Source organism: Eulemur rufifrons, chromosome 7 (assembly GCF_041146395.1).
Source record: "Eulemur rufifrons isolate Redbay chromosome 7, OSU_ERuf_1, whole genome shotgun sequence".
In the NCBI taxonomy this organism is placed as follows: domain Eukaryota; kingdom Metazoa; phylum Chordata; class Mammalia; order Primates; family Lemuridae; genus Eulemur; species Eulemur rufifrons.
Window position 1 is genome coordinate 270,106,831 of NC_090989.1, and position 19,792 is coordinate 270,126,622.

The 19,792-nt window shown below is 43.5% G+C and overlaps 1 protein-coding gene across 3 annotated transcripts in view; it reads right to left on the reverse strand.

Annotated features, from left to right (window-relative positions):
- The window catches only part of ASTN2 (astrotactin 2), an 824,356-nt gene that overhangs the window by 441,975 nt on the left and 362,589 nt on the right, over positions 1-19,792 (reverse strand). For all 3 annotated transcript variants that reach the window (XM_069474594.1, XM_069474593.1, XM_069474592.1), the window contains one exon: positions 11,387-11,554. In XM_069474594.1, coding sequence (XP_069330695.1) covers positions 11,387-11,554 — 168 coding nt within the window. The remainder of the gene's footprint in view (positions 1-11,386; positions 11,555-19,792) is intronic.

Consider the following 19,792-nt stretch of genomic DNA (forward strand, 5'->3'; position numbering starts at 1 on the left):
CAGATGATCTGCAGATTGTTACGTGTAGAAATTTGTGTTGGTCCCAGTTTCCTGTGTGCACATGTTGTCTATCCTTCAAGAGATCAAGAATCATTGGTCATCCTCATTCTACATCCTCCAAAGCCAGAGCGCTGGCTTTCAATAAGGATTTTCAGGACACAGAATTCAGAGCTGGAGAACACTCAGAGAAAATCCAATGTAAATACCCTTTATATCATAAATAGAGAAACTGAGGCCCATAGAGAAAAAGGGACTTGTCAAAAGTCATACCATGAATAAATTACAAAGCTAGCAGTGAAGCCCATGGAATTTGTCTCCAAATCCAATATTTTATCTTTCATGTTGTCCTTGCACCAACTATCTGCTAAACAATGGGCTGGGCTTGAGGACAAAGCCGTGAATAATACAGACAAAAGTCTTACCTTTGTACAGCACACAGTTTCTTAGATAGCTAGTAACTGAACACAGAACCACACAAATAAATGTATCATTACAGCCTTTAATCATGTACTGATATACTAGCATAGGCTGGTAGTTACAGGGTAAATTCTAAAGTCAGATCTTTAAGACTCAAATCTACATTCCACCACTTCCTAGATGACTTTGGGAAAATCCTTTAACTGTTTGTGATTTACTTTGCTCATCTGTAAAATGGTGAAAATAATACGTCATGACATTAATTCTAAGGCACAGAATTTTCCACATGTTGATATACCTGAAATGAGAACTCATCTGATAATTAGTAGTATCTTATGGCTATTACTGGCAGCATTTTTTCTCTTTAATGGTACTTAAAATATTGGTACATATATGTGACTACATCTTAGTTTAGTGAACATATGATTTTATCTACCTCATAGGGTTATCGAGAGAGTAATGAGATAATGTCTGTGAAGGGTTTAGACAAGTATCTGATATACAGCACTGGATCAATGGAAACTGTTGCTATTATTTACCATAAAGGAAAAATAGAGAGCACTGATGGAGCAACACACTGGGAGGGTAACCTAGTATATAAGGTCACTTCCTCAAGGGCATGACATTTAAGCTGAAACATGAAGCATACAGAGGAGTGAGCCAGTTAGAGAACAGGGCTTACAGGAAGTGTGTGGAGGGCAGACTGTTTCCTGCAGACGGACTGGTGCCCGCACAGACCCTGTCGTGTTGGCTACTGGAAGCAACTCACCATCAACAATGATGGAACACTTTACAACATGGCTTTTGTATCCTAATAACACCCCAACTCCAACCTTTGCTTTTACCATTATCTTTCTCCCACACTTTTGGTTATTCATAAGCCATTTATTATAAGCTTTTACGTACATATTTAGATTACTGGATTTATTTTTTTAAAATAGTAGGACATATACCATTTTAAAAAGACCAATATAATTTTTAACACACTTGTTGGATAAAATGAAATACAGACTCTAATTTAAATGTTAGTAGGTTATATTTATGATGATAAAATCTGGTCTCAAAAGCTGAGCAGTTCCTTCTCTTTTGGTACCTACACGCCAGAGATAATCGTCAGAGATACCTCAGGCTACCTTTTTCCTATATGCAACTTTGCAGTATGAGATTTCAGATCTCTCACAACCTCTTTCGTTCAAGTTCAGAAGCAAAGGTCGGCTTGACTTTTAGTGGGACTGGCAAGTTCCCAATAAGGAAAAGATTTCATAGCCTCTTTTGTAGTTTATTCTAACCTTCTTGTCCTTCTTAATTTTTGAACAGTCAGACCTGTTGCTTGCTTTGTCGGCTCTCTGAAATTTTATGACCTCATCTTAGACACAGATTGTCCTTTTTAAGAGACCTTAACCCTCTTCTACAACATAACATTTTACAGCACGTTTAAACCAAATATAGCAAGACTACCAGAGATAAAAAAAAAAAAAAAAAATATTTTCCCTACAACTTATAAATGCTATCACATTTCCTTCTACCTCTCAGTTCTGCATTTTCCCCTTATCCCCAATTCAATCGGGTCTTTTTATTTTTTAAGTCAATTTATTCTGTAAATTCTTTGTCCAAAGGATTCATCCCTGCCTCTGAGAATTCTCTACAAATACCTTTCAAAGGGTGAATGGAAGAATGCCACTTTTTTCTTAATACTGAAGAAACTTTCTCACACACTAACTCCTCAGAACAGTAGCTTGTCATTCAGTCTGTGTCCAAACCCTGGCAGTAAGACTTAGTAAATACATGACCCTGAGAATTTCAATCAACTGTAGGAAACATATGAATTTGAGAATGTCAAGCAAGTACCTTAAGACATTGCTGCTTCTTGTATGGAAAGTGGAAACAACAATAACTCCTTCAAATGTTGTTATGAAGACCAAGAATAGTTATATAAAGTCTCAGCATGGATCTTGGTACACAGTAAGTGTATAATTGTGGATGCTGTTATTATATTATTACTTCAGTATTCATGTACTTTTTGATACTCACCCAAAATTCCACCAAACCTCTTTTAACTATAAGCTATGTATGGCCATTGTCTAATAACCTATCTGCTATATATTGGTAATAAACCTGCATCAAATGGATTAATTTGATGAGAGAAATGGGATTTTATGACTAACTGATTCATTGCATGGAATATAAGCACAAAAATTTTGGTTTGTTGTTGTTTTGATGGCTTTTGTTGGAAAGGGTTTAAAAAAGCTTGATTTCATTATCTTTCATGTCTGAATAAAAAGGTATAGATTCATTGACTGATAATTAATTTGGATGAGTTTCGTTTAACCCAGGTTCTAGTGAAGTTCACAACAAAGGAGTGGTGAGGTGGAAAGCAAAATGGATTCTGAGGAGCAGAGCGACTGACTTCATCGAGGATTTCCCTAGCTGAGCTCTGCTAGAATAGCACCATAGTTAGACAAGGACTGATTCTCAACAGGTAAAGGATAGAGCTTTCTTTGAGTTCAGGAAAGACTAGTGGTGCCCAACTCAGGGCAGAAGGGGACTTTTAGAAGAGAATTAACTGCCCCAGATAAAAATCTTTATTTAGCAAACACTTTAGCCAAAATGTTGTCAAACTGTGTGAGCTCTCCATAGTGCTGACACCAGAACGCTACACCTAACTCATTGACTCTTCAGCAACAGAAACTTGATTCTCATTCATTCATTCATCCATTCAAGAAAAGATGTAGTGATATAGTAACTGTTTCATTTTGAGATACATCAGTAACTAAGATGAGCAAAGATCAAGTCTTTCTAAAACTTATGTTCCCATATACAAGTCTCTCTTCTTCAGGATGCCAGAAAATTGGTTCTCTATAGATGGATATCAGCATATTTAACTGTACATTTCACCTACACACTACTTCACGTCAATATATCTGCCACATTACTCGGAAACCCTCAAAGTTATCATCTCCTTCAATGCAGAGATGTTCTCCATGTCTGTAAATTCTTGGACTTCACAGCTTCATAAAATCCTTGTGTCTTTTGAAACTTTAATAACACAGGCCTCCACAAATAATAGGAACAATCTATAAACATTACAAATATTTAGTAAAATATAAGAGAGCTATGTGACCAAATACACATATTGTATTCTCATTGCATATCCTATTACAAATGAAAAGTGGCTGCTAAAGACATGAAAATAAACTGAATGTGATGGCTAATATGACTGAAGTTCATGTCAATTGTGAAAGGAAAATTCAATTTGCTATAAATGCCATTTATAAATTGTTTCAATCATACTTATGCTCTAAGTTATTAGTGCTTAAAAGGTCATATAAACATGAATTTTGAGCTGGAAAATATCTCAGGAATTATTTAGGGTTGTAATTTGTATCTTGCCACTAATTTACTGTGCGACATTGGGCAGCTGGCTTAGCCTTGGTGTCCCTTGGTCTCCTCATTAGATCAGACTAGATTATGTCTGGGGACCTTTCCTGCACTAAAAGTACGCTCCCATTCGTTGCTTTGCTGAAGAAAAGGAATCCGAAGTTCATAATGTGTGACATACCCAAGGTCAAATGGAAAATCTGTGGCAAAGTTGGCACTGAGAGTTTGTGATTTTTTTTCTTTTTTTCATTGCACAAGTTTAAAAGTCACACAAGGACGGAATGAAAGTCGAGCACATAGGAATGCCCAGCTTACTCTAAGTTTCTCTACCAGCTGGTCAGCTCCCAGAGGGCACAGACTATATCTTACTCTCTTTTCACGTAATCTTATGCAGTTGCACACTGCTAGACTAAATGTCTCATGAAATATTTATTGGACTAATAAGTGAAGATACACATGGCTGAATAACTGATTATAAAAATAAGAGTAAACACTATGTAATGAGTGTCCACCATATATTAGGCACCACACAAGGGCATTTTAAATTTTATTTTTCATCTCATCCTCCCTACAACCCTAAAAAATAGGAATTACACTCCTCACTTTCACAGTTATAAAAAACGAGGCTTGACTATGTTAAATGGCTTAACCAAAGCCCTACAACCAGTAAACAGAGAAGAGAGGATTTGAACCTAGCTCTGTCTGACTCAAAAGAATATTCCCATTCTACTCAGGTTCACCAAATGCTTGGATGAACGAATAAACATATGAAAGAATGAATTAGTGACTAATTGAATTAGTCTTCTGCTGTCACTTGCTTCATGTGGTTTGAGCCATATTGTCAAAGTCTTTCTATATAGAACCAAGCATGATGCCACACATGTGCAGAACTTGAATAAAGCTGTTTCACAATAAGACATTACCCGCGCTGATGATATCCTTGGGCATCAAAGCCTGATTATCTGAACTGTTTGGTATTGCATTTTATGGAACTATAGCACGTAGTCCTCGAGTGTTTGCTTTCTGTCTGCAGAGAGATGCAGAGTACTGGAAGTCTGTTCTGCAAAGAGGCATAATGCCACTCTCTGGTGACATTTTCAGGCCTCCACTAAGCCCTTCTTTGCCTTGGTCTTTGATTACTTTGTTCTCATCCCATCTAGTGTTGTCCTGGTAAATTTTTAATGATTGGCTTTCTGAAGAAAATAAACCCTGATTCTGTAGCATTTACCAATTTTGTTGGTGTAAATAGCCTCACCAGAGCAAATTCCCAAGCTATCAACATGACCTCGCTGAACAAAGTGTTGGGAAGAGACGCTGACAATCGACTCTCCTGACTCCACACGAGCCGGCCCCAGCACACCACATATCCAATCCCATAGTCATCTCTGTGGGTGGTGCTAATTGTTGAAATCCCTGGAAAACACACAGAGCTGGGCCATGGCACACAGCCAGGACAGCCTGACCAGGTTCATCCTGCACCAAGGCAATTGCATATTCTTCAGCTGTAGCATCTGCCCCACTTTCCTCCTCCTCCCCTGTCACTTGGGAGGAATAATCCTTTCATCAACACATCCAGAAAAGCTTTAAGGCATGATAACCAATTCTTTGACTCCACGACTCTGTCCAGCTCTACAGATCTGACTCACAGGAAGAGAGACTTTGTTAAGAAAATCTAAGCCACTTTGACATATAATGACATGAACATGTACAGGGCTTTGGGGATTAGTTTTTCCATGACTTCCCCCAAATTCTATTTCCTGCTGGAAGGCAGAGAGTGGGGAAAGGTTCAGCTATTCCCTCAGGGAATTAGATGTTCCCCAAAGCAGTTGGACAGATGTAGAGAGCAGGTTTCCTATCTCAGTGGCCAACATAGCCTTACTAAATCCTTTGTCGGTTCTTAGACTCTTTGCAGCCTTACCTTTTAAGTCAGCTTTCCTCATCTTCCCTATTCAACCTCATCCCCTGCCACTCTCTCAGTTCTCTGCCTCCACTTCGTGTCCGGCACATTCTCCAGATGCCAGCCCAACTATGCTGCCTCTCGTTTCTAGGATAATTCTAAACCTTATTCCTTTAAAAAAAAAAAAGTAAAATTCACTCTGCTAAGGCACTTTTCCTACTCAAATTCCCTACTAATTCTACAAGGCTAAGCTAAAAGGTCATGTTCTCCATGATGCGTCTCCTGAAATCCCCACCGACAATACATTTCTCTCTGTGCTGCAGGCATGAGGCTCTTCGTCAATGCATTGTTCCTGATTTATCCCACACCGTGTTTTTCATAATAGCTGAATATGAGCAGATTCTTTTTATACCTGTGAGAATGTAAAATCCATGAAGGCAAGAACATTGTGCAATTTGTCCGTGATTTCCCACAGCACTTATCACACAGACTTACGAGTTGTGGAATTAAGAAAATCTTGCTTGAATTGAATCTAATGAATTGAACTAAATTTTACAAAGTGGGCCTGAGTTAAGCCCCATGATATTTTATTCAGGGATCTTACATCTCATTTCCACTTCTCACCTGTAGATAATCCCACCGTTTATGCCGGAAGTGACTTGTAACGGGCAAGATGCTTTGCTGGACCTTGGGTTGGAAAGATACAGGGTAAACTGAAGACAGTCCCTGGCCTTAAGGAGCTTACATTCTAGCAGGGCAGACAAATCTTCAAGCAATAACTGAAGCTTTAATTTGGTGTATAGTCAACAGAGAACTCTGATGGTTCTGTAAAAAGGCGTCCATTCTACTGAGAGGAAATAGGCAAATAAATGAGTCGGACTGTGGAAGGTAGATGATTAAAGAACAGAGATTAAAGGGTGGATGATAAAAAGGGTGGAAGCCATTTTAGATGGAGGCAGGAGAGGAACTTGAATCAGAAGGCGAGACTCTGCATGGGGTGGTGGGGGACAATGGACAGTGTGGCAGAGTGGCCAAGGGGATGCTCACGGGGACGTGGCAGAACGGGAGGATGAGGCCGGAGCATCTTAGAGTTCAGATGCCTGGCTTCTGGACAGTGCTTTGTGACCTGGTTTCTCTAGAGCTGGAAAATATTGAATCTGAGTTCTTGTGTGAGCGGATTTGGAGGAAGACACTAGAATTGCGGTATACAATTGTTTCAAGGCTCACAGGGAGGGAAATTGCCTCCTTCCTTCCTGCTTTCATTATTCTCCGTCTGCTGATTATATGTCAGGCACTACGCTGAGTTTGAAAGACAGAGAGTTGAATGAGACACGCATTTGGAGCCTCCGTCCTCAGCTCCCGACAAAGTTTACAGTCTGGTGATCTATCCCGACAAGGAAAGGACAATGACTCTGCAGAGGGACAAGAGGGGTGGCAATCTGTGGCAGGGGTGGTGGCAGTCAGGAATACCCATAGAAGGAAGGAAGGGTGTTTGGGTTGAAAGTGAAGGAGATAAAAAGAAGCCCCTGGTCTCCCAGCAGCAGGAGAAAAACACTCGAAGGGGAGGGGACAGCTCGTGAAAGGGGTGGAGGCATGAGAGGGCGGCACAGTGCCTGCAGGGGCCTGCAGGTGGTCGGGGTACCTAGAACCCAGAGCACAAAACCAACAGAGGCAGGAGATGAGGTGGATAGAATTCAACATGGTGTCAAAATAACTCAATTAGCAAATTTGGCAGCTGAGCCATTCACTTTGCATGCAGAACATGAGAGAAGTATTTGGGAGTGTTTAGAGTCGTGTTGCAACAAGGGTATTCCTTGAATGAGAAGCATCAGCTGTAGCTACCAGTCTGTTAGAAATGCAGAGTCCTAGGCTCTACTCCAGACCTACTGAGACGTGGTAAGTGCTGGTTGAGAGCATGGAAACCTGGGTCTCAATCCTGGCTCTGTAAGCTGCCAGCTGTGTGACCTTGGTCCTGTCACCTGCCTTCTCTGGGCAGCAGTAGCATCAGTGATGAAGTTGGGGAGGTGAAGCCAAAGGATTCTAGTGACCTTCCACCTGTAAGGGTTCTGTGTGTTTATTTCTAGAGGATATTGGTGGAGGAGCTGCTTATTTTCCAAACTGGCTAACACAGACCTGCTCCTTGGATGACCTGCTGTCTAGAATTATGCCCTCAAGCCTGTGGCTAATGGAAAAGATCACCAGAAACCACAAACTTGCCCCTGAAAGCAGATCAGCTGTGAAACCAGAGGTCAGACCTGCAGGCACTCACTGCTTGCCTAGCTTGGGCTTCATAGAGACAGGCAAAGAAGCGGCCCCCTTCTGTTCCCGTCCACCAACAACCTTGCTTCCTTTTCAAGAAAAAAAGGAAAAGAAAAGAAAAAAGATAACCTAAGGGATCTGACCCAGAGATATATAATTTTGCAAGGCCTTTCCTGGTTGTTGGGTGAGGATAATTGTGTGTGTCTGCGTGTGTGTATGTTTTGGGTGGGGGGGAGTGACTTAAAGCCTACAAGTCTTGATTAAGGGAAAGAAGCTTCAGCTGCCTGATCAGATGATGCACAAGAGCTACATTGCATTTCCAAATAGCTTCCCCAATTGGCCTATTTAAAGGCTGCAAAAATGCGTTCTGAACAGGCTCTTGACTAAAGAATAAGAGGGAATGGTGGTTGTAAAGGCAAATCCTGGCCCTAGACTGCGAAGACACAAGAGTTGGTCTGGAGAAGCCCTCTCCCTACTTCTGAACAGATGCCCCATTGAGAAGTAGAGAAATAATTGGCCAGAGGAAGCAGACCCTCGACCCGGGCCACTGCACAGAGCACCAGGACCCCTGCCCTCTGCACAGAGGCTGTCGCCATGGTATCCGCGCAACGAGTCTTCCATGCAGGCTGGTCAGACTCTTGCAAATGGAGAGAGAGATGAAGTTCCAGAGAAAATAGACCAATACAAATTGCAGGGAAGAGCAGCGGACCAGAGGGAAGGAGACGTGAGATTCTAATCCTAGCTCCACTTCTAACTTGCTTTGTAACCTCGGCAAGTCCCTTTCTCTCTCTACCTCCTGTTTCCCTATTTGTGAAAAATTGGAACTATCATTTATTGAGCACCAACTACGAGTAAGATAGTGTACAGTTAGCCTTTAGTATAAATAAGATAGTGTTTCGTGGGTTTAAATACCATCTAGATGCTGTTAACTAGTAAATTTCTATCTGTAGCTATGACCTCTTTTTGAATTTGAGTTATGAACCTATAGTGAATTCTCATAAGTTTGTGTTGCCTTGGCACCCACTGTCAATAGAGGTTTAACTTTTTTCTACCAGGAACGGGGCTTGGTCACCTTTGACACAGCTTCTAGTTCTATACTTCCTTCCAGTTCCTCAATGTGGCTGATCCAGATATCTGCTTGTAAAGGAAACGACAGCAAAGGTAGCTGCCTGGGCACTAGAAGTAGAACACCACACCCAGATGGCCCCAGCCAGTGGCCAGGGCTAGGAACTCAGAGGCATCTTTCCTACCTAGCAGACTGGGCTCCCTGCTTTCCTGCAGTTTCCTTTAAAGAGACCATTCAGACATTTGCCCATGATCTTAAAATGATCCACACCCTATTCCCCAATATATATACTGCTAGCTGCCTCTCTTTCTCTCTCTCTCTCTCTCTCTCTCTCTCTCTCTCTCCTATTCCTGCCTCCTGTGACCTGAGGATGGAGAACTGTCCTCCCAACTCAGGTTCCATAAGTAATAGATCTTTGGACTTGTTTCCTGTTGTGGTGGTGTCTTGAATTTGTGCCTTCCCCTCTGAAGGACCAGGGGCTATCCCAGGCCCAGGATGCCGGGCAGAACACAAGGGCAGGCTCCCAGTGCCAGAGTGATGCTCAGGCAGGTATGAACTGGACATAGGTTAGACAAGAGCCACAAGGGTGTCTGCCAGTATAAACACGTTTCCTGTGTGAGGGACCCCTGGTCACAGGTCAGAAAACTAGGCATCAGGCCGTCCACAAGATAAAAGAAGTATCCTGGGAAACGCACACTGTAAACCCCCACACCCAGCCCCTTCATTTCCCCTTCATGCCCACTGGAGCGGGGTGGCTGGCCACTTTGGTACCGGAGCCCCAGTTTAGCCGGGGGCTTTCAAGACAGGACACAAATGTGCACTCTCATCTCTGCTTGATGTTTAGCAGTCACCTTGAACTTATATCCAAAACAGTGCTCTGTTCCACTGTTGAACTGAGCAATTTGGAACCATCTTTGACTCCACTCTATTTCTCACATCCCATGTCCAAGAGCAAGTTCAGACGAGAGTACATTCTAAATACATCCAGAATCTGATAATTTCTCACCATCTTCTCCCTGTACCCCCGTGGTCCAAGTCACTACTCACTCCTTCCTAGATGAGAATAATAGGCCCCTTGAACACCCCTAAACTGATTAGCCACCCAGGAGCCAGAGGGGTCCTGTTAAAACCTAGGTCAGATCATGTTGCTCCTTCGGTCAGAATCTTCTAATGACTTCCCATCTCACTCAGAGTAAAAGCCAAAGTCCATACCAGCCCTAAAGTACCACCCCACTCCCAAACCTTCTGCTTCTGAGATTTTACCTCCTCCCTCTCCCTACTCTCACTCCTCTCCGGCCATCCTGATCTTCCTGCCGGTGCTGAGCAAAAGGCAAGTGTGTGCACTCTTGCTGCAAAGCACTGGCTCTCGTAGTTCCCCTGCCTAGAACCCTCTTCCTCAGACACTGCATGGCTCCGTCTATTCCCATCTTAAGGTGCCTGCTCAAATGTCACCTTCTCAGAGAGGCTTTCCCTGGCCACTCTCTGTATATACTGATAATTCCACCTAGACTCCAAGCTGAGCACTAAATGTGCTTTGTACTCCCCCCCAACACCAGCATGTACCATCACTGGACAGAGTCCATATATGTGCCTGTTCATTTGGGTACTGCAGCACTGTCCAACAGAACTTTCCAGAATGATGGAAATGTTCTATATTCCTGTTGTCCAAGAAAGTAGCCACTCATCACATGTGGCTATGGAGCACTTGATATCTGGCTAGCGTGGCTCGGGAAATGACTATTTAATTGCATTTAATTTTAATTAATTTAAAATAAATAGCCACATGTGGCTAGTGGCTACCATATTAGACAGTGTCTCCCCCATAGAATATAAGCTTCCTGAGGGTGAAGATTTTGCCTATTTTGTTCACTGCTGTGTTCTCAATACCTAAACATGTGCCTGGCTACTTGAGAAATATCTGTTGAATGAATGAATAAAGGAATATGCTAGGAGCTTTCCATGCATTTTATCATTTAATCCTAACAACAGTCTGGCAGGTTAGGTGTTAGTTGCTTTCTCTGGAATTCAAAGATAGGCAGTGTCTTGCTAAAGAACATCTAGCTAGTAAGAGGCAGATCGGATCTGAACTCAGGGATGTCTTGAGGACATTCAGACCATTTGCTTTGCTGGAATTGGACTAGATGTTCTCTGTGGTCCTTCCCAACTCTCAGATTCTGAGGTTCTCTGAGAATTCCCTCCCTTGACAAACAGTGGCAGCGCCTAGTGCAGCATCAATCAGATTGACAGATCTTTACATTGAGCCCCTTGTCGCTGGCTCAGGATCACAATTCTTTAGGCAGAGGGAGCACAAACCCCACTTCAACCCACCCTCTCCTTCCCTCTCCCCCAGCCAGACCCCCGTGGCTCACCAGTCTCTGGGTCACAGAGCTGCTCGCAGGCGTCTGTTGTCCTCTGCCCACAGAGGTCCCGCACCCATGGGGAGGTGGCGTTGATCTGGTAATACAGGGACAGCTTGGCAGGGTTTAACCAGTCAGAGATGTCCAGGTAGCTCCCCTCACTCACCACAAAGCTGCTCCCTGTGGGGAAACAGAGAGAAAGACAGCTACTTTCTCCTCAGTTTTAGGGTCTCACTGCTGATGCTGCAGGAACACAGAGAGGTGCATACAAGTCACACCCCCAGGACACCTGATCTCACTTGTCCACAGGCATTTACAGAGCATTCACGTTGTGCAAGTCATGGTGTCAGAAGCCAACAGAGACGGACAAACCAGACATGAGAGAGGATTCGGCCCGCTGATTAAGAGTAGGCCCCTAAGATGGAAAGGAACGTAAGTTCAAGTCCTAGATCTGTCCTTCCTAGCCATGGACTTTGGGCAAGTCACTCCACAGCCCTGGGCCTTGGCAACTTCATCTGTAAATGGGAATATTAACAGAACCTGCCTCATGGAACGGAATAAATGAATGCAGAGAAAATGCTTAGCCAGTACCTGACTTGATCTCATACAGAATGATTAAATATTAAATTCCAAAAGAAAAGAAAAAAGCTAATGTCTGTGTCACCCAGGTGTCCCCTTTGGAACAGGGGTCGCTGATGCCTCCAGGGCCAGGTGGGTGATGTCAGTGGGAGAGACTGGCTGGGTGTCAGGAAAGTAGCATCCAGGCTCCTGACCCTGCAGGTGCTGCTTCGTTTTGTACGCTCAGAGAGATAGAGATAGAGACAGAGATTAGCAGAGAGACAGAGACAGAGACAGAGAGAGATTTTCAAAGAAATCCCCAGCGCCACTAAGAAAGCAGCACCCACACTATAAAAAAAATGCCTTGATATTGAGAAACAATAGGGAGAGGTGGGGTTTGGGATACAATGGACACTGCAGCCTCCACCAAATGGGGCAGGGGTGACCAGCTCCAGCCAACTCTTGCCACATGGAACTAAAGGCCGATGGTACCACATCTTCAGACTTTCTTCGGGAGAGGCTGAAAATTCAGATTTTTATCATAAACTACCAATTTTTCAATGGTGGTTAAAATTTCTTCTTGAACACTTGTGTAGAGCGATCTTTGCTTTGAAATGCTTTTCTCATATATGTATGTATAGTTATATGTATATGGATTAATGAGGGGCATCATGGATTAATGAGAATAACATATATATGTGTACATTAATATATTATCTATGAATGTATAACATTTACATACATAAATATTGTAAGCACATGCACATGTACATATACATACATACACACACTTTTTGGGAGGCAAGAAACAGAAGCCCATTGAGAATGGCTGCATATGAGCTGTAAATGGTGAGTGTATATATGTCGCAATGATGCAAAGTAAAGGTAGAATGTCATAGGGGGAAACATAGTGCATCCAAACCAGGACCAGGCTCTACAAAACTGGACTTGAAGAGTGGATCTAGATTCATGGCAGATCAGCAGCAGGTGACTTGAAATTGTGCTTCATAATTAACATGGCTCAGATTCTCTGCTGTGTCTGCCTCTCTCTACCTCATTGTCAACCAAAATAAAATCTTTCCATGTATGCAATTCAAATTCCCCAAGGAAGGACTCAGTTAATAAGCATCATATGGATTTGACGGAAGCTTCTCTGTCAGGCCACATCAGACTTTGCTGGCTGACCTAGGGGTGGACTCCCCTTGGCTCTGGTGCCCAGCTGTGGCCCAATGGGCAGTGGCCAGGGAGGTGGGATCACATCAAGCCATACCTGGCTGCCTGAGCATCTAAGGCTGTGGGTGGAGAAGCTTCCTTGAAAGGTTAAGGGCACGACCAGCAATGATTATCTTCTCTAACTAACACAAATAATATGATTTCTATCATCCTATCAAATGAGTACCTAACTAAAGGCAGAGTGAACAGCATGGCTTTTGGTGCCAATGAGAGGTGTCTACGTGAAGTGGAAGAAATAGATAGTATCAGGCTCTGAGATCAGTAAATGACCACATTTATGTTGGCCCTAAAGTCCTTGGCAGCTAAAGCAAAAAAAGGAAGGAGTCTGTTCGATTCCATATTTCAAATTTCTGGCAAGAGAAGATATGCAAATCTATCTGCAAAGCCATATTTCCCCCCTGGAAATAAGCCCGGGTAGAAACATGTCACATGGGTCCTTAAGCAAGGCACTGAACATCAGTATCAACTACAGATTTTTCTTTTAAAAAGCACAGTCATGCTGTTTAAATGGATAATTCTTGTATTTATTCTCACTAAAGACTGAAAGATGGATATTGAGTTGTGTACCAGGGCTGAGTTTGGTTAATCCTTACTGCTTCAGTAAAGTTGCATAGTGCAGTGATAAAGAGAATAGAATCAGCAAGATACAAGCTCAGATGCTCACCCTGTCACTTACTGGTTCTGCACACTTGGGCAAGAACATAGACCCTCCGTTAGCTCATATGAAACATGTGGATACCAATTCACCCCTTCCTAGGGTTGATACAAAGATTAAATAAAACAATGCATTGTCTTAGGTCAGGATCACCAGAGAACAGAATCAAAGGCAGACACTGGCATTCAGGAGGTTCTGGGAGGCAAATTCTTGGAAGAGGATGAGCAAAGTAAAATCGGGCAGAGGGAAAAGTCAAACAGCCACGCAGCTACAGCAAAGCTCTCAGCTGATCCTTCTGGAGCTGGAAAGGTACTTCCTTTGTTACAAATCAAGACAAAGGTATCAGGCCTTTGTACCCTCACACTAACCAGTCACAGGCTATGGGCTATCCCTGGGGAGAGAACATAACCTTGGATGAAGTGGCCTTTTCAATGGAGGTCATTTCCCCAAGAAGGACCCCGCTGACAGTGGCCAACCATCACCACTCCTGGCAGTTGGGAGAATGAGTGCCTGGGTGCTAACTGGGGATCTGGGTGCAACCTCAGTGTTCATTACAGCATGCGAGGTCCCAGGCACATTGTGGCATCTCAACTAACAGGAGCTATGTGGATTATTATTTGGGTTTCTTACGAATCTGAAAGCTCTAAATGCAATACCAGTTGACAGATCTCTCTCCAATATGAGACAGATGAGTCTCCCTGGAAGGGGATGACTTGAAAGCAGGTACAACAGACTGAATGTTTGTGGCCCCCCCCGAAATTCACATGTTGAAACCTAATCCCCACTGTGATGGTGTCTGGAGGGAGAGCCTTTAGGAAGTGATTATGTCATGAGGGTGGAGCCTTTAGGAACGGGACTAGGGCCCTTATGAAAGAGACCTGAGAGAGCTCTCTTACCCCTCCCTCCATGTGAGGACACGGCAAGAAGTTAGCCATCGATAAATGAGGAAATAGGCCCTGACCAGACATCTGATATGTTAGCAACTTGATCTTGTAATCCCCAGCCTCCAAAACTGTAAGAAATAAATTTCTGTTGTTTAGAAGCCAACTGTTATAGCAGTCTGAACAAACTAAGACAGCAGGTTACCCCGAACTTCTTTAAACAGCTACTATACAGAATTGTATAGTTGGTTTAATGACAGAAAGGAGCTACTAGCCTTTGACTGTCCTCTCTGTTCATCCCCGGGATGAATGTGTTATACATTCTGCTCACTTAATCCTTACAGCAGCCTTGCAGGATAAGTATTTCCACACCTTACAGAAGGACGACAGAAGTGTACACTGTGCAGTGCTGGAGGGCCTTTGCTTCCCCTGGTAGACTGTGATTTCCTACAGGGAAGAGGTCATGACTCCTTAGTCCTCATCAATCTAGCTCTCAGTAAAATTCCTGGCACATACTAGGAGCTTAGTGAATGTCAGGTGCATTAATGAAATCAGAGTTCCATGCTTGACTAGAGAGGGAAGTTCAACTCACTACATCATGGGATTGTGAAGCAGAAATGCCTCCATATTGATCCCCTGGTTCATTTTTTTTCATCCTATTAGAGCCAGAATATAAGACTAGCCTTTCAGAGTTCTAAACAAAACTGGAACTTCACTATCGTGGCTCCTGAGCTCTTGTTCACCCCACGGGCTTGTGATGTGGGTGGCTCATTAGAGACTCAAGTAGAGGCACTTGACGAGAAGGGGTGAGGATATGTGGCATGGAAGTGCCACATCAGATAGTGAAAAGAAGTAACTTCGTGCCAAATTCAATGTGTTAATTTAACCAACATTTATTAAACTCCTTCCTGTGTAAGAAATAGACAAAGAGACTGAGAAATGAGCTGAATCCGTTGAGAAAATTATGGACTAAATAAGGAAGATCAAATGTCTGCACAGATATCTTTAATACAACCTAGAATGTGGTAAGAACTGCTTGAAAAAGACAGGCATTGTCTTTGGGTACCTTTAAGGGGGAGAAAAAAGGGGACTCCGAGAGGAATCATTGAAGAGTTGACCTTTAAGCTCGACCTTGAAGGAAGTGAAGGAGGACACACGAGGCAAAGGTGGAGGTGAAGGAAACATGGCACTCCATGTGGTATTTACCCCTGAAGGCTCTACTCCTGACCTGGCTGGTACTTCCACTAATCTCTTTAATACTTCTGCAGCATTCCACTCAACTAGCACCTATAAATGCCATGGTAGAGAGTCATTCATTCAGATTCTACTATTTGCCAAGCCCTGTCCCAGACTCTGCTTGAATAAAACATGGTGTCTGTCTACTGAGAATTTATAGTCCAGCAAGGAAGGTCAGATATGGCAAAGCTAAGCAAAGCATGAGTGTCTGCTCCCCCGCCCCTGTCCCTTACTTATTCTCCCAACTAGATTGTGCATCTCCTGAAGGCAAAGACCAGGCTTCATTTAACTCTACAATCACTACAGTGCTTGCGGTGTAGTGGAGGTTCACAAGATGTTGAGCTATGGGTGTGTGGAGAGAGAAGGAGAGACAGACAACACCAAGGTCAAAGAATGTCAGGCAGTGCTCCCTATATAAATGCTAGCATTTCTTTGGGAATAAAAACTACACAGGTGGCTGGGCGCGGTGGCTCACGCCTGTAATCCTAGCACTCTGGGAGGCCGAGGTGGGTGGATTGCTCAAGGTCAGGAGTTCGAGACCAGCCTGAGCAAGAGCGAGACCCCATCTCTACTAAAAATAGAAAGAAATTATCTGGCCAACTAAAATATATATAGAAAAAATTAGCCGGGCATGGTGGTGCATGCCTGTAGTCCCAGCTACTCGGGAGGCTGAGGCAGTAGGATTGCTTAAGCCCAGGAGTTTGAGGTTGCTGTGAGCTAGGCTGACGCCACGGCACTCACTCTAGCCAGGGCAACAAAGCGACACTCTGTCTCAAAAAAAAAAAAAAAAAAAAAACTACACAGGAAAGGGATAAAAATGCACTATTCCATGTGTCTCATATCTTTTCTCATTTTCTTTTGGACCCTCGTTTAATTTAATTTAATTTTTTTTTTTGCTTTAGATTAAAATTGCCCCTCCGCTTTTCTGAGTGCTCTGAGATTCCTGTCTATACGCATATAGATCTCCCCAGAGAGCAATGACTCTGAAATAAATCTCTGCCAAAAATCTCAACTTCAAAATGTCATGTTTCCTTATTTTTAAATATATATATATATATATTTTTTTTTTTTTTTCCCACTGGCTTGTGGGAATATACATCATCTAATTAGCCAAATGGATTTTCAGTTCAGCCCAATCATTTCCTTATCTAGCATCTGAAGCCCGACGTTGCTCAGGGGACTGCACGGGCACGGAGGTCCTCATTAACTCTGATCTCCAATTACATTGATTATAAGCCTGCTTCTGTAATTGTGCGGCATAGATCAGGGGTGAGCTGGGGAGCTCAGGCCACTCTGTAGTATTCACTCCAGAGCCAGAGGCACACAGGCCCCCAAAGAAACAGAAAGCTACGGATGAGAACTAAAAATACCACAGAAGGAGGTATCACCAGACAAAATTGCCTCGAGAGCCAGATGGCACCGGCAAATCCCTTTCATTACACCTTGAATCGGGAGCCAGACCTCTGAGAACCGTGGAGAGGAGATTTCAAAAGAAGGCTCTGGTCACAGTGGTGAATGGTGAGCACAGGAATGACAGGCTGCAGGGCTGGAAGATGAAATGAAGCACCGGAGCTACGTTGGCCAAACGTATTCACTTTGCTCTTTCCCACCTCTTTGGAAGTAGAATGATTAAAGGTTCCTTTCCTTCTGTTACATCATGTGTACCGCAGATCCTATCTTTCAGGGTCTCGGACCTGGGAGAAACGTCCTTACTGAAAACAGGTGGAAAAGCAACCTCTGAAAGGGAGCAGAAAGGAAGCCCACGTCTACTGCCAGCCCAGCTGACCCATGAAGAATGTGTCCCTCCTATCCCTTTGCCTAGGGCACACAGCCAGTCCCACGTCAGGCTTGAATCCATTGCACCGCCTACCATCAACTGAAAGCTACATAGGGAGTAGATGACCAAACTGCAAAAATGGGGTTACAACCAAGTTTGAGGGTTTATGAGGATGGCAGAGACAACCTGGATAGCTAGAGGCAATCAGTCCCTGAGTGCAAACACTCTCGAGGGTCATTATTGTGGTGATGGTTCCGTTACAAGGGTCTCTGAGAGGGTCCTCAGCCACTCTTCCCCGTGGCCTCAGCTTCTGATCTTCCCCATCCAGCTCTCTTCTCTCTCTTTCCTTTGCCTTCGATCACCTTCAACCTTCTCCTATTCCTCTGTATAGTCTCCACCCATTACGGGTTACATTACGTCCCCCCAAAATTCACGTTTCAGTCCTAATATCCAATGTCTTAGAACATGACTGTATTTGAAGACAGGGTCTCTAAAGAGTTAATTAAGGTTAATGATGTCACTAGCGTGGCCCTAATCCAGCATGACTGATGTCCTTATAAGAAGAGAGATTAGGACACTAATGCACATGGGGGAAAGACCATGTGAGGACACAGGGAGAGGACAACCATTCACCAGCCATGGAGAGAGGCCCCAGAAGAAACCAACCCTGCTGACACCCTGATCTTGGACGCTAACCTCCTGCACTGTGAGGAAATACATTTCTGTTGTTGGAGCCACTCAGCCTGCGATACTTTGTCGTGGCAGCCGTAGCAAATTAATACACTACCTGTGTCTTATTTGACAACAAATATATCTCAAGCCTGCCATCTGCTCCATTTATCAACCTTGATTGTGTGCCAGCGATTCCTATGGATTACTTCTCAGAATAAAGTGTGCGAGTGTATGAAACCAAATGCATGGTATTACAAAGGCACGAGTATGTGCAATACAGTTCTATCCACAGGCCCCTCGGAGGTCCATGGAGCTCAGGATAAACACCCTAGTCTGACCTGAGCTGTCTCCACCCACTGCACAGACACCCAGTGCGGCGTGTGACCTGGATGGACACAGGGATCATCATACACATAAAGTGGGTGAATGAGATGCAAATGACCGGGGAGAAGGAAGCTAAGAAAACACTGAGAAGTTCCAGTGGCTATTTTAAAGAGAGTTGGCCTCTTTCTTTTTGTTAATTTTACACGAAAACACTATTTTTTTCAAGCTCGGAAGAGGACAGCAACTTGGTTAAAATTGGGCACTTCCTGGAATAATCATACAACGAATCAGAATTTTATGATGCTAGAATAGTTATACATCTAACTTTAAAGAAGAGCAGACAACTTAGAGGCCCTCTAGGCCCTCTAGTCCACAGTTTCTCAACCAGTTTTTTTTTTTTTTTTTTTTGCCTTTATCATTCCCTAAGGGGCCTTTTTTAGACATTTTTTCCCCTAGCTATCCCTGACCCACGGAATTTTAATACCACAGATACATTGCATATCTGCTTATGTGCTGCATGTCTTGTTTATATACTGTACATAAAAAGAGTAAGATTTTTTCACCGCCACACCCCCACGCATCCATTGTCACCCCGTGGGGTGTTATATCCTCACTAAGAATGCATGTTCTAATCAGACCCTCTTTGTAGAGAGAGAAAGAAACTGAAGTTCAAGAAAGCAAAGGGATATGCCCAAGATCCCATGGGATTAGTAAAGTATCCACAACTAGAACTTACACTTTGTGACTCCCAACCTCTTAGTGACATGAGGGAGGTGACGGGGGAGAGAAGTCAACTGACTTTCCCAAGGCCACAGAGCTGGAAAGTGGCAGGGCCAGACCAGAATCCGAGTGCCGTGACTTCTAGCTCAGGGTTTGTTCCAGGATTTCCCACTGACAGTGAAGACAGATCCTGTGGAGGCTGAGCTGTCACGAGGCTAGAGCTCCCTCACGGGCCACAGGAAATGCTAATGACCTTGACATGGCCATGTCATGTCTCATGCCATTGAAGAGCCCATCGCTAACTAGATATCCCTGAAAAAGGAGCATGGAGATGAACAGGCCACTGGGATTCGGGATGTTCT